Source organism: Coloeus monedula, assembly GCF_965178545.1.
Source record: "Coloeus monedula genome assembly, chromosome: Z".
NCBI lineage: Eukaryota > Metazoa > Chordata > Aves > Passeriformes > Corvidae > Coloeus > Coloeus monedula.
Window position 1 is genome coordinate 38,642,956 of NC_138822.1, and position 26,723 is coordinate 38,669,678.

Genomic DNA, 26,723 nt, shown 5'->3' on the forward strand with positions numbered 1-26,723 from the left:
GCATAATTACAATATTGTTTCTTTTTTAACCTGAATGTCCTGATACTTTAAAATGTACTTGACCACCTGACAACTAAAAGAAAGCTATAATTCACACATCCTCAGCCTCCTAAAACAGCAAAACCATATCTTAAGCAAGCACAAAAAAGGATATGTCTTAACTCTGCAAGATGGCAATGCTCACTGTTTTGCTGAAGGATTTAACATAGTTTTAGTTGTTGAATATTAATTTCTGATCACAGTAAATTAAATAACCCATGCATCTGAAGCCTCAGTAAGTAAATTAGATTCCTCAAGCATCCTGACCCTGCTTGAATTAACACCTGTGCGGAATATGGACAGACATTTTGGAAACTTGTACCTCTTTGGCTCTGTCCTCACCTCACCAGAAAAGTGATTTTTCTGCACCATTCAGTTTTTACTGAATGGTGGTATCATCACTGTGGACACTTTTAACTATAACTTTCAACTATTCTTTTTCATTTCCTAAAGAAGTCTTAAGAAAAATACCTTAATAGTGTTGATAGTAAACGGAGAAAAGAAAGGGTCAGGAAGAAATGTAAAATGAAAATGTGGACAGGTTTTATGTTATACTATCATAACTAATTGTTAGATTTCAACAAAAGAGATCTTATATTCCTCTTGGTTTTTCTTTCTGCAGTTCAAGCTTTACCTGTAATTTTATATTTATATTTTATGAGGGTTTTTACATATTCATGTGTGTAATATTTCTGATGCCAAGACAATGTAATTAGAAATTCAGTTACAGCCAGTGCTACGAGTAAAAGAAACACAAAGATTCAATAAATTGTTTATCATACTTTACTTCCATACTGTGATTTTTATTTTAAGAGTTACAAATTAAAAAACAAACAGAAAGAATAACCAGCCCTTGTAGCAATATCCAAGGATGTGTAGGGCACCCTTAAACAACGGTAAGTCTAACAATAGAAGGTTTTGCTCCGTATGGTAATTTTGTTGATGTGTCACTCCACTAAGGTGCGCTGAAGGAGATATAACAAATCGATTCCATCTTTAAATATCAAAGAGACAGAAGAAGACCTATTTGTTTTATTGCAAACATGTGCAAGATGGCCTGTAATACTGTAGTCAAATATATTAAAATTGTGCATGGTTATAGGCGTTTCCTATGCATCTTACATCTTGTGGAGAAAAAGCTTCAAGGGAAAAACCTTCACTTGTTTATAGCAGGCTTTGGAAATGGCTAAACACAAATGTTAACTTACTTCTTGACACCCTCACAAGTTCTGACACGTTGAATACTCCGGATTTCACAAAACTGTCCTCAAGGTACACTGAAAAGGACCACAGAACCATAGTCAGTATAATGAGAAGATTAATAAATAGGATTTTTATAAATAGAATTAATAAGTAGGTTTATACACAGTTAACAATGGTACTAACAGAGTCCCAGAACTATAATACACAGATCAAAGTACACTGAAAGCTGATCACAGGATCTAATGTGAACTGAAATTCAGGCAAAGGTGCAAAATAAGTCTTAAGGATCTGTGATAAAGCAATTTTTTTAAAGTATATAAAAACTATCAAGCAATATACTGAGTGCCTAGCTAACCATCAAAAAAAAAGTCTGAAAACTTGTTTCTTTTATTAGTATCTTCAAAATTTAAGTCAGTATTGAACTATGACCCATATCAGCCAGATAAGCAATTTCACTACAGAGCAGTCCTCTCCTTCTGTATGTTTCTGCTAAAGAGATTTTTACTTAACTCTCACCTTGCTAATTGTCACTTTACAGTATGACCTCCACTACCAAATCAACATTTCTAAGGCAGATGAGGGGTTTGCTATTATTTCCAGGAAAAACAGGAACTGAACAAAGCAGCTGAGCTGTTCAGTGGGGTGTTTTATATACATGCTGAGTTCTATATCTAGAAACCTGTTTAAGAAAACACATATTATTGGTTTGGCTTATATTTACTTATTCTAAGATAAATGTATATGATATACCTTCCCTGCTGTGAGTTTTAGGCATAAGTTGGAGTACTGCTACGAAACAGCAGCTGATAATCAAGACTTATCTCAGTAGTGTAACTAGTAACCTTATGCAAAGAGAGCTAAGAAACCCATGTTTCTGTGGAAGCCTCACATCAGTAATCACTGCAAAAGCTGTACTACTGCGTTTGAGATTACACGGCATTACAGCCTTTTAGAGGTAATAATATAAGTAACTAGAACATAGTACTATAGGTAGTAATATAGTAACTATACTTGGTGTACATTGATGCTCCAACAGTGTTACTTTTTTGTTTTTTTTCATGTGAGACAGTGCACTAAGAATTTCTTACTGTGGTTTTTCTGGTCTCTTTTCTGAATTAACAGAGTTTTTTTTTTCTTTTGGAAATAAACTGTCACTTTTTTGTTCAAAATGTTTGAAAGAGTAAAAGTATTCTAGATGTCTTAACTAACAAAACAAACAAACAAAAAGTACACCTACTGGAATATCTACTGAGTTAGAAAAAAGTGGTTTGGTACTATTCCCTTTGGATTTCTTTTGGAAATTACTGCTCTTATCTTCAGGTAGCAAATTTAGCAAAAACATGGCCACTATAATCAGAAAAATGACTGTAAAAGCACTATACTTCACCTGAGAGGTCTGTCCTTGGTATATCTGGAGAAACCTCTGCTTACTTTCCAGGGTCAGACGGAGGGCATAAGTAAAAGAGTGGTTTTTCCTGCTTACTAGTCCCACAGATCTGCCTCACCTAGCACCTCTGGTATTATTTACCAGTGCAGGTATAAACTGTTGGGAACACATCCAACCAAGCACGTTTCCCAACATCTCTGTTACTCTGTCAGACCTATAGGAGAGTTGCAGCCTTTCCCAGCTGAGAACAATCCCATGACCAAGTGCCATGGGTATACAGAGCACTGCAGGCCTGTGGGATCATCCTGAACAGTGTTCTGCCGATGCTGTCATCTTCCCATCTTCCAGTCAATGTCACTTCATACACTACTCCTGCACATCTTTATTTACACCAGTAGCTCTTTGGGTCTCCCTCCCTTTTTAATTCACTTCCTTTCATATTTCTCTCTCATTTTCAACAGATTTTCTCCATATCCATTACTTATTCCTCTCTTACTGTCCTTCACCTGGATATTGCCAGCCCTTCTGCAGTGTCTTTCTCTTTTATTTTCTGCATTCTCTTGCACCATTTCTCCGTGTTTTTTGTGTGGATGAAAACATGACATGGCTTCTGAAATACTTACTTCTTTATTTGACAGAACTTGGTATACCCATAAAATAAAAAAGGCAAACAGTAAATTTTCACTTTTACTTTCCTCCTCAGTTACTGTTTTTTAATCTAAGAACAGGCAAGCTGGATGGATGCTAATAATTCCTCAAGCAATCGCAATATTTCCCTTCTCTGCTTATTTCCTCCAGCAGGAACAATCTAAAGTACTACACAGAAGGGAGATTTCCAGAGAAAATGGTTTCTTGATTTTAGTTGGCTCATAAGCAAAGTGTGGCTAAAAGCCAGTGTACAACCATGCAGCCAGCTCTGAAGCTGGTAATGAGACATGACTGAACTTCTCTGCTGTTTATCCAAGCATGACTACTTTGAAGCACAACGTCTCTAATTCAAGCCAGACTAACTTGAGAGGAGCTTTAGCCAAGAGTAGATTAATCAAGCTATCGTTACAGTGAGAACGAGGCCCAAGGCTCATATTAAAAGAAGAAAAAGCCCATGTTTGATTTTATATGTAAAATAATATAAAGAGAAATACAGTGTTTCTCTCCTTGTGATAATGAAATGGGAGCAGGGAAAGTATTTTGCCACCAAGTGGTACCACCATCTATCATCCCCTCACAAAAGGATGCATTGTTGACTTATGGGTCATGTCTTTCACCCAGGTTTCATCCTGCCTTGGAACGGGTCAAAAATAATGACACCCACAGATACATGCAAATGCTTTATCTGGCATAGGGAAAGAAAGGGAAGCTGCAGCTCTTGCCAATCTCAATCAACCTGAAAAACAACTTGACTTTTTCCTCTATGTAATGTGACAAATTGTTATTAAACAATTAATGCAACAATAAACAATCTATTTCATAGCACTGAGCAACTTCATCCTGAGCTTTACATTCGAACAGGGCAGGTGGACTCCAATGGTGCCTCTGGGTATATGTTAAGGTCCAACACCAGTGAACTTCAACAGTTTCACCTAGTTATGAAGATAATCTATGGTGGGTATGCTACAGAACTGTTCTTGGCTCCCAGCTGTGCAAGAGGAAAATATTCAGTGCCAATAAATTGCTGTAATTTGTTGTGGAAACATGCATTCTATGTAAGATAAAGGTTAAACAGCAAGACTGTATGCAAAAGGTAAGCAGTATGGTACATTCTCTGTGTATGGTGTGAGATACTGCCTTTTACCTGGTGAAGCTGATCACACTACTGAGTAAGAGTTAACATTCATGTTCACATTACTACACTTCATGCAAGACAAGAATATGTGGTGATACTTCATAAAGTATAGGTCTTACTAGTTTTGTTGATTGCCATTCCCTAATGCACTGTTTACATTAATATGTTAAAGAGCCTTAAATTAGCACTCCTGGTGTGTGTTTCTGATCTGTTCAGTACAGACATTTATGCACTTGATAAGTCTATTGTATTCCTCACAGACAATTTACTTTATCTCTTGATGGTCATGATAGCACTTTGCTGTCTTTATCATTCAAGCCTAACAAAAGCATTGAGTATTATGTAATAAAAATCATCCTGCCCGAGAGACAGCACTCTCTGAAATGCATTTTATTATTCTTAAAAATCTGATTTCTACAAAAGGAGCATTTCTGAAAAAAACACTGTAGCGCAATGTTGTATAAAGAGTCAGTAACTTCCAAAACCCATATAAAAAGTGGATCTTTTTTATTTTGTTCTAGCTTTTTTACATAGTGAGTATAAAATCTTTCTCTTCTTGCCTTTTTTAAAGAAAACTCACTCATGAACAATACAGTTTCCATACAATTCCACAATGGCCAGGGCAGTGGTATCAAGGATGAAAGATAAACAGGTTAAGCAAAGCAGCAGTTCTGATCAAGCTCCCATGTACAGTCAGTAAAGGGAGAAACCTTCAGCAATGCCTCCAACTGCTACAGAAGTCACTGCTCTAGTCATTATATATATTCCAGTCTATTTCTCACTATGCCTTGTATTATGCCTTGAAGAGATGAGTTACAAGTGTAGCTTTTAATTGTTTCAACCATGCAAAAAACTTAAAAGGGGGGGGGAAGGGGAGAGAAAATAAAGTAGTTTCAACTGACTGAAAAACAATATCAGTTTGCACAAACAATTACTCTAACAAGTTTGTTCTCACATTACTTAAAATCTTACTAGTGACGTTTAGCTTTGCAAATTTTTAACCAGTCTTTTTATGTCTTCTGATTTAATTGTACTTTTATGAATAGAATGCCTGTTTATGTTCTGCTGCATATTGACTAGAGCCTAACCATAAAACTTTTTCCTGGTACTATTATAAATATCGTTTTCTCATTGATACTGCCTTGGTTTTGAGCAACTTATAAAAGAAGAGTAAGGATCCAACCAGTGATGGAAAAAAATTGTACTACTATACTTTTATTTCTGCATCTTTAAAAATAGGAATTATACAAGAGTAGATAGACTTACACATACAACATCAGGAGCTACTGTGAGAAGGCTGAAGACTTTAGCCTGGTGTATAGCACACAGTTCTACATAAACTTTAAGTTATGCAGAGTAATGTTCGGGATGCTGCTGGCTACAGCTTTGTACAGCTACTATTTACAGTCAGAAGTTGTAGAGAAAAATTAGTCTCACACTGTTCATAAGTCAAAATACAGTCAGCAGACATGCAGTTTGTTTTCTTACTGCATGCGTTTTGAAACCAGTATCCAAAAAATAGTACCAGAAGCAGGTTACTACCAAAATAGAATATCTTAATGGCAGTTATGGGTGGATAATATTTGCCAAGAAGTGACAAAGAAAATTTCAGTGTTTATATCATTTGAAACAGTTGAACTAAGGACTGTTCAGAGATTGAGGCTATTTTGGTTATCACACAACATTCCCCAGTCATGTGGCATACCCACAGCTTTTTTGGGGTTCTTTTATCCTGAAAGTTGCAATAATGTTGTAACTGGGACAAGAAACAAACTTGTAAAAAGATCCCCTGACTTCATAGAACCTTTTAGCATGATGAGGAACTAGAAAGCCAAATGTGACACTTTCAGAAACAAATGAGATTTTTGATACTCTCAAAATTATAGCCAGAACCACAACAGTCTTCTGTGTAGCAGTAATTTGAAGTAAAAACCAGCTTTAATGGACTCTGAAATCCATTACTAGAATTCAAGTAAGTTGCCCTGAAACCTAGAAATAAACAGAAAGGGTAAGTAACACAAATGCCTGTTGCTTTGTGTTCCAGAGGGTCTCAGGTTATACCAAAACTACAGCTGAGATTCCAGAAAACGTTGGGGGAACCACTTTCTAACAGCTATAGGACTAGCAGGTGCCAAAAGGGAATTTTCTGATGCCAAAGAAGGTTTCTGGAGTTCTAACATAACATAAGAATTTTTAGTAAATTTTTTCTCTGTACATGCTTTGAAGTAAAAACCATCACATCCACCATTGGACAATGGCATCTGAATCAGCATGAGAATAGATCACAGCATCATTTATTCACACAGCAGGTTCATAAAGAAGGACAGCCAATGCAAACAAGAATGTAAAAGTAATCTTAAACCAGTAGACGGTATTAACTACCCACACCAAATTCCAAACCATCCTGAAAGGCCAAAAACTCTTACTTTTGGAAGAAGGGACTGTACAACCTGTGCAGATCTATGACTGCCGAGACAGTACAGCTGGGCACTGACCCCAGAATGCCTCACCCCACTCCAGCTCAGTGCTGGGAAGCTGATAAAGAAAAGTATCTTCTCTCAATCACTGACATTACCAATTCATAGAGCATTTGGGAAATGGAGAATTTCACAGAAAATCAAGCCCTGACCAAACCCAACCCTGTTTTGTTTGAAGATCACTATCTGAGATGGCACGGCTGCAAGCATACGAGAAACAACAAGCATCTCAGGATATCCACTTTCATGCTGAAAAAGAGGGGAATATGTGTTTATTTAAATACAATTCTGTTTGAATTCCCTAAACTGCTACCACGGCACCATTGCTCCCACAAGGAAAGCTGCTGACAGTGACGAGGCCTGGGAATATCTTTTCTATTCCTATTAATTTTGGGGCTAATTCTCCATCCACAAGAGGGTAGATTGCAATAGAGTAAAATAATGAACCCATCTGTAGTCTGAGACATTCAAAACCTAAAGGCATTTGTTTATTGCATTTCCAAAAGTGTGCAAAGGTTGATACCATGTTCCTCTTCAGAAGTTATTTCTGAAACTACACACACTAAAAATTAAAACTGAAAATACTCCTATCTGAAAAAGACATATATAGGCAAATTTATTTGACATTTCTTAGGGCTTGATCCCAAAAAATGTTCTCCCTATGGCTGCTAGCCCATATGAAAGTGCAAGGAAAGCCTTTGGGGCTCTACAGCTGCAAGATATATTTGCATATTGAGAGATAGGTGAGGCTCATTGCAAGCTTTTTGCCAACACCTTCTTTAATTAAAAAAAACAAAACAATATGAACTTCAGAGTTGGTGATTTCACTCAGGTCTGCTTTGGAAGTGGTTCCTAGGATAAAATTTCTGGGGAAAATAGAAGAAAAACCATTCCAGAGCAGTGAGGCTGGGGATTCAACTACCTATGTCTCATTCAGATTAAGGATTTTATCTCTAGGGAAATTCCCTGAAAACATATCATGGCATATCATGGAGGAAAGAAAGGAACCAATGGGGAGTAATGAAAGGCAAAGAGGCAGGGACAGTTTGTCCATCTCTTCATCTAAAACTGTTACCCCATATAAAAAATTTAATATTCATCATCACACAGGCTCAAACTTGAGTTCTCTGCATTCTGACTGATTTATAGAGTCAGAAAAATTTATATGAAAATATTTATTTAACCAGCTAAAATGGAATAAATTCTATCACAAAACAAAACAAAACAAAACCCCAATCAATCAAAAAATCTAGCACCTTGCCAAAAAAAAAAAAAAATCTTGCTGTTTGCTAGGAAATAGCTCTAGTAACCTCTGAACCCAACTGCTTGGACAAAAGGAAAAATCTGAACACACTCGTCTTCCCTCACCAAAAAGGCTTGTACCTGTCTGTGTCAGGACAGCTAGGTTTCCTTTGCACTTTCTGAAAAGCTGTCTTTTGTATTGCCCAGTGTTGGACAAAAATGGCTCCAAATCTAGAAGGCACCCATACAAAAAGAGACTGGTTGCAAGCTTTACGGCAAATTGAGTCTGCTTACTGTCCCATCCAGACAGTGTTTAACTCTATCAATATTGCTGTTTCTTACCCCTATTTTAGTAGCTTTAAAAGGCTGTGTTCAAAGATTTGAGCAACACAGCAAAACTGGACACACATGTGTTAATGCCAGCTTGTAAGTAAATCAAACCTGCCAAGCAGCAACCTCAGACCAATGGCAAATAGCAGGTAGCCTTAATAACATCCAGCAGTTGTGGCCAGCAGGCAGAAAGGGAAAGAATAACAAAGCAAAGCAAAACCCAGAAAATCCTTACCTAGAAGAAGTGGCTAGTAAGAACTGTATCTCTGAAGATCATATTGTTATGGTTGGTGTCAATGTCATTAGCTTACTTACAGTTCTAGACACTTTTCTCTTTTTTACTCGCCCTCATAATTTTCTTATGCCTAACAGATGAACTTATTGAAAGATGACATCTTCTGTCTTCAGTACCTATCCTGCCACAGCACTGCAGCTATTTCAAGATACACTTGTGAAGGCTCATTTTTCAGATTTTCTTAAGCTATATAAAAGACCCACGGGACTTGCAGGGAGCAAATAATAATGCAGCATTACACTGGAACTGCTGCACTAGGTTATCTTTAACAGATTGCTTCAGTAGTAGCTCAGAGCATTCTGAGCACAAAGTAAGAAACAAGAAAGGCCTAAAGTACTTGGGTTGCATTTGGTTTTTGTGGCTTACTGGTGTTTGTTTTTAGTGTGCAAAAATACGAGTATTTTCAAACTTATTAATCAGGTGTGCCTCTATCTGTTCAGACACCCTCACTGGAGCCATTATCATGTCCATTGTCTCTTTTAAAGCATGTAAACTTTTACTAGTTAGGACTGTGCTAGCACAGCACAAACTTTTAGATAACCAGAAACTTAATGGCTGATGCAGACAATAGTAGTGTTCTGATTTTTCTCTTCTCTCACTCCAATTCAGCTCATTTATCTGTCTGGAACTTACTTAATAGTCCCTGCAGAGAAGAAACATTTACAACCCAGCTCTCTGAAAAGCAAGATTCAAGCTTGAAAAATATAAAAATATATGTTAATATAAATATATATTTTCAAATATGTATTATAAAAGTATAATTCAAGGTCATTGAAAAATAAAACTTAGAGGAGGATACCCCTGGATTTAGCTACAAAAGGTACGTACCACTTTCACCACAAGCTACACCATCTTAATACTGCATTGGGCCATCAAAATATTCCGTATATTTTTAGGAACATATTGTAAAGAATTCCAATAAGTGCTCTTAGTGCTCTTTTGTTTGGCAAGTGACGCTACCGTCTCTCCAGTTTGTTGTGAGGACAGCAAATTACCAGACACCATAAAGAATGAAACAGTCTCGCCAAACCTAGGAAAAACCCACTCTTAACACCAAAAGCTTTGCCAACTACCACTCAGTTTTCAGCATTCTCTTCCCTGGCAGTATCTTTGTGAAGGTGGTGGCATCCAAATCCCTTGCCAGCATCCTGGCTCCTTGACATACAGGCATTAGAACACAACATGATAGAACAACCCTCCTGGCACTACCAGTCCACATGCTCCTGGCCTGGGACTCAAAAGAAATCTCAGAGTGGATATCCTCTGGCATTCTGACAGAAGTTACTGTCTGGCTCTAATAATAATAAGAAGAACTATGTGAAGTTTAGTAAGAAAGAATAGGACAGTAGTCCTCTTCCCAGACAAGCTGAATGCCATGCAATTCCCTCTCATTCTCCTGCACAACCCTAGAAGTCCTGTATTCTGCTGTCCCACAAACCACAGCACTTTCACCTTGGCAGTTTAAGTCCAAAACAGTATTACACAGGGAAGCTGAACAAAGCTAGAAGCTCTTGTATCTTCCAGTAGATGACATTCAATTATCTTTCTGCCTCTGCTTAAATGAAGGGTTTCAAGGGAAGTAAGACACAACTTCTATTTTCTGTCCCTACTTGGCAGCATATAAAGGAATAATACTGGCTGCAGTGACTCCAAATCATGAGAAAATGTTATGCTCTTATTTTAAGCAGGAAGTTTCATGATGAAATCAGCAACAGATTTATCTGCTTTCTATGTCCCTCCACCTTTCTGGAGACAGCTGAGTTTGTCAAACATTACATCTTGACCCACAAGTCTGCCACAAGAAAGCCTATACAGCTTGTCTGCTGCCTCTCCAAGGCTCTCTTGCTGACAGCAAGAGTACTCCTTACTGGAGTTAAGACTGGGGGCTGGAGAGACTGGACTCACTATAGGGTGTGAGCCTCACTAGTAAAATATGTACTTCTACCTTTCTATTCCAAATGCTAAATGGTACTTCAAAATCAGAATTTTAAGACCTGTTGAAGGTGAGCTGACCCTGCCATCAGCTTCCCAAACCCAGCAGATACCAAGGATCCTTCAAAATGACAAGGGGTAAGGTAATGCATTTGTCTGTTCTTGCACTCACAGAGATTTTCTAAAACCAAAATAAATATTCTACAGCTAAATGCTCCAAGTTTCAAAAACTGTAATTATCTGTAAGGAAACTTTTCATATTTATTTTATGTGTAAATTTGTTGGTTTGGGTTTTTAAACCACTATTCTACATAATATAATGTATGGCATGTATTTGATAGAAAAATAAAATTTCACTCTTAACATCCCACACAGTTTGGAAAGAAACAGGATCAAAGTCTCCAACTGAAACTGGTAACAAGCCTGCATCATCCCTTGAAGAAAAAAAAATCACTTGCATTAGAGCTTAGAATGGTCTTATTGACTTGCTCTGCCCTCTTACCTTTAAAATACAACTGCTATCTTCAAGTATATGTATCTGGGGTTTATATTACAGGAATATGGCTTTTTGTATAATGATCTTTGATGGTTCTCCCCCTTTTGGGTATTCACACACAACACACATGACATATTTCACAAATAGAGAATACTTTGATCATATGCATACTATAAAATTGTACAATCACAAAGCAGGCTGTTTTTCCTAATGTTTCAACAGGTCCAGAAAATATCCATGTATATGTTAAGAGCTCAGCGACAAAAAATTACTTCCTGGTCAGAATATGGTTCATTTTGGATTTAGAAGGTCAAACTGAGTTAGTTGCAGCTTATTTTAGATACACACATCTTCTGAGAGCAAAAATGAGAAGATACAACATGCTGGTGGTGGCTGGAGTCACTCTTGCTCATTAAGAAGTGATAGTGTGTCTGTGACAACTGTTTGTCTTACTCTGATAAAATTCATAACATGGCAAAGGTTTACAAGATTTACTAGCACAGCCCAATTGATTAGAAGGATAACCTCATGAAAATACAAGGAACCTTTTGTCTAAGCAGACTGGAATGGCAAAGTCTGGGTTTGACTTTCTCTTTTATTTTCATTTTTAAAAAGTCCTTTGAAGGACCACTTACACTAACATCTCTCAAAGAAATTTCAAGTGTCACTAGCCATGACCCATTAACATGTTAGAAAACTGCTCTGAGCTGATACCAAAAAAATAATTTTATATTAACACATTTGTATTTTATAAAGCACTTATGAAAAGTAAAAAGTCTGTTAGCTCAGTCACAGAGTTTAGACATAGGTCAATTGTCTTTTGTCTGGGATGAAAGAAAACTGGTAGCATTTGAAGACTTTTATAAAAATAATCTGGGATCTTGCTTTATTACTCCTCTAACCAGCCCCACTTAGAAAATTCTAAAAACCATGAAACAAAAGAAAAGCTCCTTAGATTAAATGAGTGCTGATGAAACTGCAATTGAGGCACTGCCAGTTTAAAGGAACTAAAGTATCACCACTTGTCCTGATTATATATACTTACCAGTGCAAGATAGGTTGCTGCCCAATTACACTCTCTTTAGCTATTAACAGTAGTATCTTTGTTCTCGAACAATGTTAGATGCACATGTTCTGGAACTTATATTTACCTGGTGGATTCTTGGCAGGATCATTGTGGCTTGGACTTCCTGGTTGTCCAGAATCTATAAAGAAATGAAAGAAATATTTTAATAATTTGTTTTGCAAGTATCTCACAACCTTTAAATACCCTCTATTAACTATTAAACTAATACTTTACTTTATTCTTTAAAGGTCACTTCCCTGACTTTCTATGTGAAGCATTATTGAACAAACACACTATATGTAACCTATTTTATGCAGATGTAGAAACATTGTGAAAGATGCAATGATCCTAATAAGAGGAACTTGTAGATCACTGAATAAGGACAAGAGAGTCATTCAGGCAAATACTCAAGTTGTAAACACATTTACAAGGGTACCTTTTCATTCCCTTTCCCTCCATCCCCCAAATATAATATTGCATAATAGAAAAGCAGAAGTAACTTCTTCTCAGGCAATGACCAGAAAGACACACTGGATCAGGCAACTAGTGGTGCTTGCAGTGATAAGTCCTGTTGCTTTAGCCTTTCCTTAAAGCACAAAGGCCTACTTGCTTCCACAGACTCATGACTGCAACGAGGATATGACAGTCTGTTTAAATATAATATGGTCTTTGTGTTCCTAGCCTGTGAGAGCTGCTGTTGTGAAATAAAGATTATGTAACATAAAAACTAACAAAACGCAAAAACTGTAGACTTCAAATTGTGTTCTTTTCATAATACATGCACCTAACGAATCAAGAAGAGAATGTAATTTCATATTAATACACTAAATAATAAATTATAACTTTATTCATAAAATCAGTTGTCTTTAAAACCATCTACTTTTCACTGTATTCCCCTATCAATAATATAACAAAAACCTGCTCTACTGCAAAAAATTATCAAAGATGTAAGAAATAAAAAATGCAGAGAGGAAGAAAATAAATGAAGAACAGTTATTTGTCCCATATACAGGCATCTAAAATTGAGCTGTTGTAGAGTCTGAATAAAAAATACTGATTTTCTTAAATGCAGTGGCGTTACTAATAGCATAAGACCACCAAAAGATTGCATCATAGCACCCCAGAAACTGCTACCACCAAATGGACTCCAGATGGATGTAGAGTTGTTGAATGCATTGCTCTTTGAGTGCCCAAATTAAAGAATAAAAAAAGATAGAAAAAATATATATATCAACAAATATTTGTCCTTCAATTATCATTACTTCTTCTTATAGCTGAGGTAGACCTCAGCCTAGAATGAGAGATTCCCTCTACCTGCTACAAGAACTTCAGTCTGTTGCCACCTATGCAGCTTCATAGACATAAAGTCACATGTCTCTCAAGCACTTTAAGTTGACACAAGCTTGACTCTACAGAAGATATTAACTGAGATGGAAATCCTTTTCACAGCTCAAGTTCTACTAAGCTGATCTGAATGGCAGTTGTCACAAAACATATACATCTGAGTAGCTACCTGAGTACTGGAATTCCAAAGCGCATGTGAAACCCAGTTCCAGTGGTATTAAGAAACACAACTAAATTTTCCAATACTGAATTAAATCACTCTTGTACTCAATAAAATACACATTGAATAGGGAATTTCCCATGAAATTTCATCTATCTTCTTCAACCTTTGGCAGGAAACATGAAGGGCAAGCACACAGGTTGGATTCTGCCCTTACCATGGTTTTGGCAGTTGGGTACTCTTAGGAATCCCATTGTGCAGCACAGTGTGTTAACATTTAGTATGTCTGGTTCTTCGCATGATATGATACAGCACTTCCCTTAAAAGAATTTAATCAAGTTAAGTTGAAAACTTAATCAGCTACAAGAAATGTTAGAAATATAACATTTCTCCACATATGGACCAATCTGTGGAGAATCGTCCTTTTTTCTGTGTGTTGAAATTCAACCCCCTGCAAGGGGTGAATTTAATGTTCTTCTGACAGACATTTTTGATTCTGCAAACCGTACATACAGATATTTAAATTCAGATTATCAGAGGGGATTAATTTTACACAGCAATGGTCCAAGTGTAAAACTACTGTAGATGTGTGGCTAAATGAAGTGTCAATTTGGTAGTAGATAAACCCAATAAAGCTTGAACATCATAGCTTCAGGATCACAGAGATTTGAAACTGAATTAATGAGGCCTACCAGAAAATAACCTTTGAAGTTTTCTCCTGTTAAAGTTCACTAAAAAGAAGCACGAAGTGAAGTAATTTTTTAGACCTTGCACAGCAATTTGCTTTTACTCCTAGTTTCTGGATTCAGGATTTAAAGATTAATGGCAGTTTAAACACCTGTTGTTATAATTAGAAACCTAGCAAAGAATTTTCTAATTATAGGGATAAGCAGTTGGCCATTTATTATAATTTTCCAGTCAGACTTAGCTTTGGGTTTTGTTAACTACTGAAAAATCATGTTTTTTACATATTGATTCTCAGTCTGTGTTTTCAGAGACCTCAATGAGATTTTGAGAAATAAAAGAATTACCAAAGATGAATATGAAAAGCAACTTATCTAACCCTTTACTAAATGCAGTTGAAAAAGCAAAGAATTTTATTCTGTATAAGAGCATCCACCTATGGAACTCTGCACTTAAAAGACAGAGAAGCATCTGATACTCAAGATGAAAGACTTGAGACCGCCTGTGATGATCCAATTCTCTTACCAGTGTCAGTAATTATAAAGCACTCTTCTGTTTCGATTGGATGCAAATAGCTTTACAAAGTACAAAAGAAACATGTTCATTACAGGATTAAATTATTGGAATAACTTCATATAAGGAGAACACTGAATAAACAGATACATTGGAGCAATGCTAAAAAGACGGAGTAAGAAGCATTTTTTGGAAGCCACAGAAGCTAAGGAAGAAAAAAGACATGTTAAGACAGTTTAAATCTTTCTTTGTCCTCATCTGTACAAGATCACTAATTAACAACATGAGCCCTTTCTTCCAGAGTGATTGAGAAAGACATAAAGTAAACTCATTGTCTAGCTGATTTGCATTCAATTGTCCCAGCAAATAACTTTTGCATATAAAAAAAAAAAAAAAAAAATCCAAAAACCATCCAACAACCAAAAAGCAAAAGAAACCAAACCATGAAAAGGAAACCCAAATGCCAAGCAACTTCATAAACTAGAAGCTGCATGAAAAGATAAACAACAAAAAACAAATAAAATTCCATCATATTTATGCAATGAAACTGAAATTTTCATAATTTTCATTTAGGTAGCTCCCAGCTGTAAGTTCCATTAGGAACTTGGTTGTTGGTTGTTGGTTGCTGTTGTTGTTGTTGTTGATATGGAGCAAAAGGTCACCTACACGTACCATTTCCACAAAATGGTTTTCATATACAGCTCACAGCTACAGTAGCATATCTTCTGCTCTGCTCTTCTTGGTGCTGATTTATCCAATTTACCCTTGGTAAGTTATTGCCCCATGGATGAACAGTTTATACAAAACAGGTTCAAGCCAGCCTTTACTTTTAACAGGTCATGTAACCCTGATACACTTTATGTATAACTTACGTTGATTTAGCATGGCTATCACCAAGACATCCAAACTCTATCTCAAATTACTCTTGTTTCTAAGAAACTGTATGAAAGATTGAGTCAAGAATCTGATGTATTTTATACTTAATTGTTTTCCTATGTTTTCATTTCTAGGGGTCGATAGCAATGAGCATCTGTGAGTGCAGGTAACTCTCAATGCAGCCAGAGCTAAGACAAACTGATGGCTGAGGCCTGCTTCAAGTGAGAAAATAAGTTTCCATTTTGCCTGTGGTACAGTAGGAAACGTCTTGGCTTCATAAGGCGCAGAAAAAAAAAAAGCTGGTGGTTTTCCATACAGCCAAGGATGAGATGCTCTCTCCCTTTGAACCACCATGTCTTTGACAAGCAGGAAGGATGCCCACGCCAGCAAAGCCAAACAAGTCACATTATTGTTCCCCAGCTTCCTGAAGGATTTTTAGTATTGCTCACTTTAGTAATCTAATCTTTCACTTTTCAGCTGATAAGATACTCTCTTTAAAAAGTAAGGATGCTGTACCTTCCTTATGCCCCATCCTGTACAAAAAATTTTGTTTTTAAGGCTCTCTGTAAGAGCATAATATCAAAGGCATTGAAAACAAGTAGCAGAAGAATCTGTTCAAATCTGAAAATACTTTCTAGAGCTATGTTTTAGGGAAATAAGTAGAAATAAGTAGGCATCACACTAATGAAATAAACTTTCTCAGCGGTTTCAGTGAACACATTTCTATTTGCCACAGGCTAGGAGACAGCCTTTGATCAGTCTCAGTTGATTTCAGGTGACAGACACCGATTTAATCATTCACCAACAGGTAAATACATCCTTGCTCTTTGATAGTCTGTGATTTTGGTATGGGGGATAAGGGATAAGAGATGTAGCCATCACCAAATCATGTGTCAGTCTGATGTTGTTCAAACTTTGACATTCATATACAGAACTTGACCTGACAGCTGATAGAGTCACTATCACGAACAAGAATCGCAACTACCTTCTGGACTGTCAGGATTACTTTGCCGTCTGACATCAAAAGCTTGAGGCATATGGTTGTACCCCTGAAAAGAGACCTGGGGATGTCTCCTGCCTAATCAGTTCTTGATCTCTCCTGCCTAATCAGTTCTTGATCTCTCAAAGACTCTCAGAACATCCATAGCAAAGAAAAGTAAGACATCTTCCTCTCCTCCAAAGCAAATAACCTGAGCAGCAAAAATCCATAAAACAAACAAATAAATGATTTCATCACTCTACTTTAAATCATTACCTTACTTATTATTACCCTACTTTTACTACGTAAATACCTTCTACTGCCAACACTATTTTACCTTGACAAAGCAACTGATTGGTTTGACAAACTTCACAAACACTTGTAACAATTTCATTTTGCAAAAGCAGTGTCTTTCTTTGTGTAGTATTTCTCTGATAATCAAGAATTATTGTACAATTTTATGACCATTATTCACACCAACTCTTGTGATAGGACAGCTAATTTATGGTATAAACAAGCTAAAAGTGGTTTATTGCATTAAGTATCTGCTGAAAAGCTGCTATAAACATAGAAATGTTAGTGTCAATCTTGTTTTCATAAGTATGTCAACTTGAGGGGGGATTTATTTTTCACATTTTCATAGATCACTACATTTAATTCAAATACTTCTCCATAAAATTTTGGCTGTCCAATTTCCTCTGATAAAATGTTCACCACCACCAATTTGTTTGGTAGAGCACAAGTCCTGTGAGGAGTTCCAAGGGAGCTGGCATTGTTTAGCCTGGAGAAAAGAAGGCTGGACACTACTGCCCTCTACAACTACCTGACAGGATGTTTTGGGCAGGTGGGGTCAGTCTCTTCTCCCAAGTAACAAGTGATAAAACAAGAGGAAACAGCCTCAAGTTGCATCAAGGGAGGTTTAGACTTGACATTAGGAAAAAAATTCTTCTCCAAAAGGGTGGCCAGCCATTGGAATGGGCTGCCCAGGGAAGTCAGGAAGCCACCGTCCGTGGAGGCATTTCACAGACCTATAGATGTGACAGTTAGGAACATAGTTTAGTGGTGGACTTGGCAATGTTATGTTTACAGCTGGACTTCATGATTTTAAAGGTCTTTTTCAACCTCAAGGATTCCATGATTATATATCCCTGAAGATATATGGTATGAAGCACAGTTCACACAAGGAGGAAGCAGCACCTTAAAAAACAAATAGGGTTTCACTGTGAGAAAGACATGTTTCCCCTTGTATCTTTTCCCAACATTATATACTTGTTAGCAATATGTGCTCATGACACCCAGACCAAAAACATCCACAGCACTGAATCAGTGACTTCTTTTAATAACACCGTTCTGCTACCCTTATTCTGCAAGAACTTCCTCTGTGTTCACAAGACAGCTCTGCTATTGCACTGTGTAACTACATGAAGGGCTAGTCCTATACGTTTTTACTGTGCTTCTTGTTCATACAACTGGTGGTAAACGAACAGCATAGAGAAGTGACCCAGGAGACATGGTAGGGACCTCTCAGGAGACCAGTGCAACAGCAGAAGCTTCCCTGAAGGCTGGATGTGGTGAACACACTCAGGCAGGCTTCATCAGCACCCATGTACTGCACCAGGAGCTGTAACAGTGACTAAGAATCTTTACCTCAAAAGTTTGCTGCCATCTAACCATCACCTAACTGAAAAAGGCAGCAAAGAACAGAGCTGACTGCTTGCCCAAAAAGCTAAGGTGGCACCTAGGCTTTAGCCCAAGCAGGCATGTCACTTCACAAAGATTTCAGGGCTCAGGCCATGGAGGTGCTTTCCGCTGGGAGCTGGTCAGGCCAGTCAGGAGAAGCTGGGGTCTGTTTTCATTTCAGTTTAAAACTGCTTTGGAGTGGGGACACAGCAAGAGCTACTAAGCCATCAGCTGACCCATCTCCCCACATGCCCCCACGCCCTTCCACCACAGACAAGGTCGCCTGTGGCCAGCAGGGCTGGCTGAAATCCCATGTCTTGGCCACTGGAGGAGCATCCCCATGCCTGGGCTTGTCGGGGCAATGCCAGTGCCACGTGGGCTGACAGCAAGGTGCCATGTGACGGGCTGGGGCGTCAGAGCACAACAGGTCATGGCAGGCTCCCTGCTTCACCTCCCCTTTTATCAGCAGATCTGCCTCTGCCAAGTCACCCAACCGGGCATTGTCAAGACTGTTAACTTTCCTTCAGAGTATTTTAATTAGGTAAATAAAAAATGGTAATTAAATCAACATTACGTAATGTGTTTCTGATTTGTAATCTCATTTAAATTAATTAACTGACTCAGTCCTTGTTTAGTTTTTAAACTGCCCTAGTTAAGAAGTGGAGCTCTGGGAGTAAATCCAGTTTTTATATAGTTGAAAGAAATTCAAGGACCTAGGAGCACTTAGCAAACGAAAATAGCAGTAAGCATAGTAAGATTTTCAGCTTTATATCCCATGCATAGATTTATCTTTTTAATCTAAATTCCTTTATTTGTTTATGTGAAATAAGTCACAACACTTATTTATTCAAAATATTCCTTATACAATTTATAAAGACCATATGTTGCTCATACTGAAGACGGAAAAAATTTCCCCGGTTGTGTTATAAGTTGTGCATGAAATATGTACATATCTATGTATGCACACACACACACGCACACACACACACGTATTTTTAAGTTAAGAAAAGAGTTACATTTTTTCATGGCCTGAAACAAATATTTCCCATACCTCATAATATTAGTTGAGCTCTTTTTTGACATGTACATTAAGAAGAGATTTACATAGGTATCAAGCCACATGTGGATGAATGTGAAAGAATGACATTTCTTTCCAAAACTTGTTGGATTCAGTAGGAAAAGATGAGATACGAATATTTAATTTTCTCCATCTGGAGGATACTAGCTATAGTTAGAAATATTCAGAAGTAGTTTTTGGAAACCAAGAAGACCTTTTTTGTTAAGGTATGTTTCATAAAGGGCTTTTATTACTGATACTTCAGAAAATCAAAAGCAAAATGCAGAACACAGTGGAAGACTTATTGTGATGTTTAGAGAAGGAAGAAATTATATGATGACTATATTAATTTAAAAGTTAATATCTGCAAGCAAATAATAGGAATTTCCTTGAATATACCTTCAGCCAAATAATAAACTGTCCATTTTGTTCTGTTCTGTAAGACAGAGTTGACCCTGATATTTATACAATGTATATTGCTGAGATCTTCACAGAATCACAGAATCAATTAGGTTGGAAAAGACCTCTGAGGTCATTGAGTCCAGCCTATGACAGAACAGCACCCTGTCAATCAGACCATGGCAGTAAGATACAGATCCAGTCTTTTCTTAAACATCTCCAGGGACAGTGACTCCATCACTTCCCTGAGCAGCCCATTCCAATTTCTAATCACCCTTTCTGTGAAGAAATTCTTCCCGACATCCAACCTGGACCTGCTGCACTGATTCTGGTTTCAGAGAAGTAAATGCAGATTTTACCACTGAGTCCCATGCAATCAGGATTTCATTTTCTGTTGAACTGTAGAGCAGTAAAGCAAAAAGAGTTCAGGGAGATAAAATTCACATTTCCACTACATAAGACAACATTCTTACGCCAGGGATAATGACAGGATGAAGAAAAAAATCAGGTTTTTTAACATGACAAAGGTTGTTAAAATCAATGGAAAGTTGCTCCAGTGAATTTTGGATGAGGCACTTTATGGTAAATTATAGTTTAAAAGTACAAAAAAATAGCATATTTCAACAAATACTGTAGGAGAGATCTGCATTTTTTCTTCCACATGCATTGCACTCTCCACTAAATCATAGAGTAATAAAAGACAGATTCCTGAGCAGTTCAGAAATTTACAATCGTATGCTACTTAACTTACTTCTAAGAGACATGGGGCATAAGGAATGCCATGGTTCTGTGGATCCTCAAGTAACACATTTTTTTATCAGAGATCTTTTCGAAAACAATGTCTCAAATGGAAGTATATACATGTGTTCTTTATAAGGTGGATTTAATTTCATCTGCTGTAATCTAAAAGTTAATAGACAAAATATGCACCACTTTTCCTACCCATATTCACAAACACACACACAATTAAAAAAAACTAGCCATGACAAAAGAAAGATTAAATCTATCAATGGGCACTAAGTAGGTAATATACAAGAACTGGCTGAGAAAAATCACCCTACCTTTTTATGCCAGTGGTTCATAACTTGATAGTAATTGCATGTGTGCTCACAGGCACCATGTTTATACACAAGTTCCTAACAAATAATGAGAAAGTACTGAAGCAAAAGTGATAAAAATATTATGATCTATGAATTAACTTTCTGTCTAATTTGACTTTTTACAGTAGATAAAAATTAGAAGTACCTAGTCATATGATGTGCCCCAGAAGAATTTAAAATGTAGAACTGACTAACACATACAAATATATGACCAACTCAGTTTTGAGTTGGGGTGTTCTGCAAATAAATGCAAGGAATTATTTTTGAAGCATATAACTTAAAAAGGAAAAAAAAAAAGTTATCTTGGTTTAAACCGTGACTTTCAAGTTTAAAACAAAGGAATTTTAAAGAACACTTTTCCCACAGGCTCCTCATCTCCCTACTAGCAACAGTACTGCTGTTGCAGTCATATTGGTCAAAAGCTACTAAAAAAGTATTAAATCCTATATGATCGTATTCATTTGTGCCTTCCCAAAATAACTCTGTCATTTTGTGGTTAATATCACATGGCAGCATCTGTTTTGAAGTTCTGTAATTTTCACTGTATATTTCACATTAGTGTATCGCTCACTTCTTTAAGTTCCCAATTTCTAATTTCCCTAACTTTCTAATCATCTATGTAGGTGAAGTTCCCTGACAGGGACTATTGTACCTGATAGGTACAACACCAGCTGCAGGTTTGCAACATTTTAAAAAATGCTTGCTCATTCAGTGTACAGCAAAGGCTGCTTTTGCTCTTTCCAGTTTGTTTTATTTACAAAAGTTGGCACATGTTCTTGCAGTACATAAGGGTATTATATACTTGAAAAAAGGATACTACTTTTTATCTAAAAAACCAGATGTATGGGTTCAAATTCCAAGGCTTTCATTTTTATTGCTTACTACTTTTTTTTTTTTTTTTTTTTTAAATGAGTAAAAATTGAGTGCTAATTAAGGAGGGGGAGGCAAGGCAGAATGAGGGAGAACAAAAACCCTGACTCAAAATTCTTACTGCACCTGGTAATTTTCCAGTGCCTTGAATACTATTTAACCATCCACTGTTTCTAAGGCTTATTTTCTTACCATTACTACATCACAGCAGGACCTTGAGAAAGCTATCAAGACTGATTTGTTCTGCAGCTATAAAAAAAAAGTCTTTGGAGTTAAAAAACCTTGTACAAGTTCACTAAAAATGTATCAGAAACTCAAGTTTCAGTCTGTGTATAAAGCAAAAGGAGTTGTACCACCCAACAGCTCCAAGACATGAAGCCAGTGTAACCTTAGATATTCAGTACGCCTACTGTAATTGCAGATTTAGATTTTTATTAAAGGCCCCTTAATACTTAAAACATAACTTTCTGCTAGCTAAATATATATGGCAAAATTCAATCCAAACAGCTCCTTTCATTTTAATAACCCTTTATATCCATGTATCTATGCATATGTGTGCATGTGTGCAGAAATTATAAATTCATATAGGTTCAGGGTTATCTTATAGCCAGTGTTTTGGGCTTTGAGAAGGGGAAAGTCTGACGGGTTAACTCTCTTGTGCATTATTGAAAGAACAAGAATAAATGTGAGCAACAGCACCTTACAATAGTATTCATTACAGAAATATTTCAGATTTTTCAAAAAACTTCAGAGCAAAAAATAGCAACTTCATACTTGCACTGCCCTTCTTCTGTGAACAATACAAATCATTTCCCCTATTGTGCATCCACATAACAGGTTCAAGATTCAGTTTAATGCCTTATGTGTATTCAAGGCCCTTGACAAGCCTGTTTTTCTGAACAAATTCGTTAAAAACACATGACCGGAAGGAGTTAGATGAGACACAGTGAACTGCATAATAGTTGAGTTGTATGCACTGAAATTATGGCAGACATTTTTATGACTGATTTCAAGCATGTGACAATACTCTAATGCAAACCTGCAAATTCAAACTTTGCTTTACCTTCCTCCCTTCTGCTCTACACAAATACACAACACATCTTGTGTGATTCTGAAAAGAAAACCTTATTACAGCTCCCTTTTGGCCCAGCCTTCTTTCTATGTGGTTGTTGCAAACACTCCAGAGCAGTATAAAATCAATCTATCTGTGCTGCCTCAGCAACTTAAAGCGAATTCAGAAAAGTGTGCAATGCCAACACTAGACTTCATTCACATCAGCCTGATTTTGAGCAGTTCAAGTTTCCATGCAGTTGCTAGAATTTGCATTGCTATGCAGATGAGACCAGTTGGCTAGTTTGACATTAAATTTTATACTTATGAACAGTTATATCAAGCAAATCTCCAAAGCCCCAAAATGCTTTCAAGCAGTTTTCCAGGAGGTGTTGTACCTCTGAATAACAACTGTATTCCTTTAATGCCAACTTAAAAGTGAAACCTGAACAACAATGGAGCCTTTTCAGAACAGTGGTATGATATCAGTAACGGCAAGAACATGAGAAAATACAATTCTCTCATGAAATTCACCTTGGCCTAGGGCTGTGTTTCTCCGCCCAGTGGGTGTGACTGACAGGCAAACATTGAAGAGGGCCCACAACTAAGTCACACAGTGAAAAAAAACCAAAGAAAAACAAAACAAAACAAAACAGCACTGATCCCAGGACTCAGCACAGTTAAGTCTGCTGGTTAGGAGTCCTCCCAAACTTGTCCCCCCTCTCAAAGGTCTGAACTTGCCACACAGAAGTAAACACTTTTCATTTGATGCTCTTTTGTTCGATGGCCCACATTCACTTCCACATGTGGAAGGAGAACAGTGGTGTGTGACCTGCCTGCAGTAGAGCAAGGCAGCATCAGGGTTGATAAGAGAAGCACTCCACCAGCAGCAAAACAACCTCCAGAAACTAAGCATAGACCAGCAGCACATTGTTTGGCCAATTTTTCTAAAGTGATTCTGGCATTAGTCTTACTACATACACAACTGCTAAAATTAAATCTGTGTAACAACATTAAAACACGTTCCATATCAAGTCAGTTTGTCTGCTCTAAGTCTGAAGCCCTGCGTCCCCCCAGGAAACACTAGCCATATTGTATGGACCCTTTCTTCTATTTTAATCAAATGAACAATGAAATCACTTCCATACGCATAGCAATTGATAACAGCATGATGTAAGTGTTCAGGAGATGGAAACAGCACATGAAGACAGATTGCCATGACAATGAGAATAAAACTAAAGTTTTAAACCAAGTTTAGTCTAGAGGTTACCACAGTTTGTTAGACAGTATGTGACTGTATATAAGAGACAACCCAGAAAACATCAATCTAGGAAGACTGTTAAGCTTGCAAACCTACAGTGTTTTTCATATACCACTTGGCTCAGTCACAGCAAGTGCGGGTATCTTCGCATGTTTCCCACCTATACTATTTCAAACAACACACCACAACCTAGCATTAAGTTCATGTAGAATACAGGCAATTGCATGAGGATCTCTCAGCAAAGGCATATGTCAACACCAAAATGATAGCTGCCTTCCCAAATGTATTAGCATAAGTCTATTTTAATAAGCAGCAGATGGAAAAAAATGTAATCAGTATGTTTCAGCGTTAAAAAAAAAAGACTAAACACATATAAAAATATTCACATGTCAAATAATAACAGTTATTAAGTTATAAAGCATGAAAAAAAATTATGCCCCTGATTATAGGGCAGAACAAGGTGAATTCTCTGGACCATGTCTTTCCATGCATTTAGCTGGGGGGAGCGACAGAATATAGACATATATTTCTACATGTGTGGCTGTCCACAACCAATATTTGACTCTGAAAAGGGCACACTTATCCCACTAAAGATGTTGGCAGCCCCCTTCACCCAAGATCTAGGTCTACAATTAACTTTAGGCATACTGTATTGTTAAAGATTTACTGTATGGTTAAATTGTTAAAGATTTACTCTAAGATAACTTGCAACCACCTGTATGAATGAACAAAACAACCAGCAACACATTCTTTTCCTTATCTTCTCTTTTCATTCTCTCTCTACCTTCCTTGTGCCACCACTCTATGCCTAGGAATATTCTTCAACCCTGCAATTTTTTGCAGTGTCCAGGAAAACATTTTTAGTTAAACAAAGTAAAAGCACTAAGAGCTGTACAGTTTTCTTGCTCATCTAAGTAAGAGACAATCAAATGCTGCTTATGATGAAAGGCCTGTTGCTGAAGGCATCCCTGTGTTTTGTTTTATTTTGCTTCTCACTATCACTTTAAAGAAACACCTTCTCTTTAAGGGTGTGCAGGGTAGGGGAGAGGCTGAGAGCATGAGGAGTAAAGTGAGTAGTTTCTTTTGAAGACTGGCTGAAATAGTAAGCTGTGCTTTGCAACCTGAGCTTTGATGAATCATCTGAACAGAAGGCTTACCCTACAACTCTGCAATTTTAAAACTCATGGCCAACAGTCATTCAGCATTTAAGGTTATTATTATCAGTCTTAGTGTTTAGTTTAAAACTTGGAGATTAAAGCAATAAACGAAAATTATTATCATGATAAGAAACATTATAGAAATAGCAGTGGTAGGTATGTTTTTCTGCTTCAGTTTCACGAGGTAAGAAGATGCTGAACCACAATCAGGAAAATAAATTTTTTTCTGAAGAAAATATATAAAACCATATAGTTCAGGAGTTTACAGATTTATGTTGGTGAAGTTTAGGTTCTAGACAGCTATATACTTATTATTAGAATTTTCCAATTATAAATATTAAAGAAAGCTTAATTTTCTTAGTGGTTACAACAGGGTCACAGATGTCAATGTAGCTGCAGATCCAAGTGCAAAGATCTGTAGTACTAAATTCCAAAGTAACTTGATTCCTAAATATAGTAAAATAGCTAGAGTAAGCAAAACCAAGCTGGGTGAGGGAGGTGAGAGAAATAAATTCAGAAAACCAAAAGGTTATTATATATCTTTAGCATTTGGAAGTCCATAAGGGGAATTTTAAGAAATGTTGACTGCTCCCTGCCTCCATGAGCCGTTTGTAGAGCTATTATCGATACACTCTTTTGCAAAAATTTCTCTGTCTGCCTGTCTCAGCTATGTGTGTGCACTTTCCAGTTAGCTGAATACAGAAGAATAGAAGGGAAATACAAATGTTGGCATAGGTGATTTCAAGCCTTAGTTGTTTGACCTTTCTGTATAAGCTTTTGGCATCTGTGACTTGGCAGGCAGAACGCAGGCCAAGCCAGAACAAAGAGGAAGACAGGAAGCAGAAAGCTGGCCATGTCTCCTTGGCAGTCAGCATTGCAACAGGGTGAAAAACCATGTTGTTGCCAAACCAGAAACAGTGGGGGAAGCCCAGATAGTTGGCAAGTCACATACGGCTGTATTGTACATCCCAAACAGTAAATGCTTGATAAACTTAAGTGCTATGCCAGAGCCTAATCTATTTAAACTGTCTTCTGCTCTACAGGGGAATACTTCGTTTACCCTTGTTTGCGTGTTTTCTAAGGAACTGACGCAGCATTTTTACTGTCATCTATGGCAGGTTAAAATCTTGCTGCCACTGTATGAGCATGAGCTTTCAGCATCTTTCTAAAGAATCCACTAAGACATTGCTAGAGCATGGAATTCCCTCCACACACATTCATTTTTTGCCCCCAACTCCCACTCCTGAGGATCCGAGATTTCAAGCACCCCCAGGATGCATTGTGACAAACTGCATTTACCACTTTGAAAACAGTTTTTTAATTCTTGCCACATTGGCTGAGCA

The 26,723-nt window shown here is 37.2% G+C and overlaps 1 protein-coding gene across 7 annotated transcripts in view; it reads right to left on the minus strand.

Annotated features, from left to right (window-relative positions):
* The window catches only part of NFIB (nuclear factor I B), a 169,330-nt gene that overhangs the window by 59,900 nt on the left and 82,707 nt on the right, over nucleotides 1-26,723 (minus strand). For all 7 annotated transcript variants that reach the window (XR_014227284.1, XM_082301856.1, XM_082301855.1 and 4 more), the window contains exons 3-4: nucleotides 12,336-12,389; nucleotides 1,248-1,316 (exon numbers count right to left, since the gene is read on the minus strand). Coding sequence is in view for 6 of the 7 variants with exons in the window: in XM_082301856.1 (XP_082157982.1) it covers nucleotides 1,248-1,316; nucleotides 12,336-12,389 (123 nt within the window). In the remaining variant the exon portion in view is untranslated. The remainder of the gene's footprint in view (nucleotides 1-1,247; nucleotides 1,317-12,335; nucleotides 12,390-26,723) is intronic.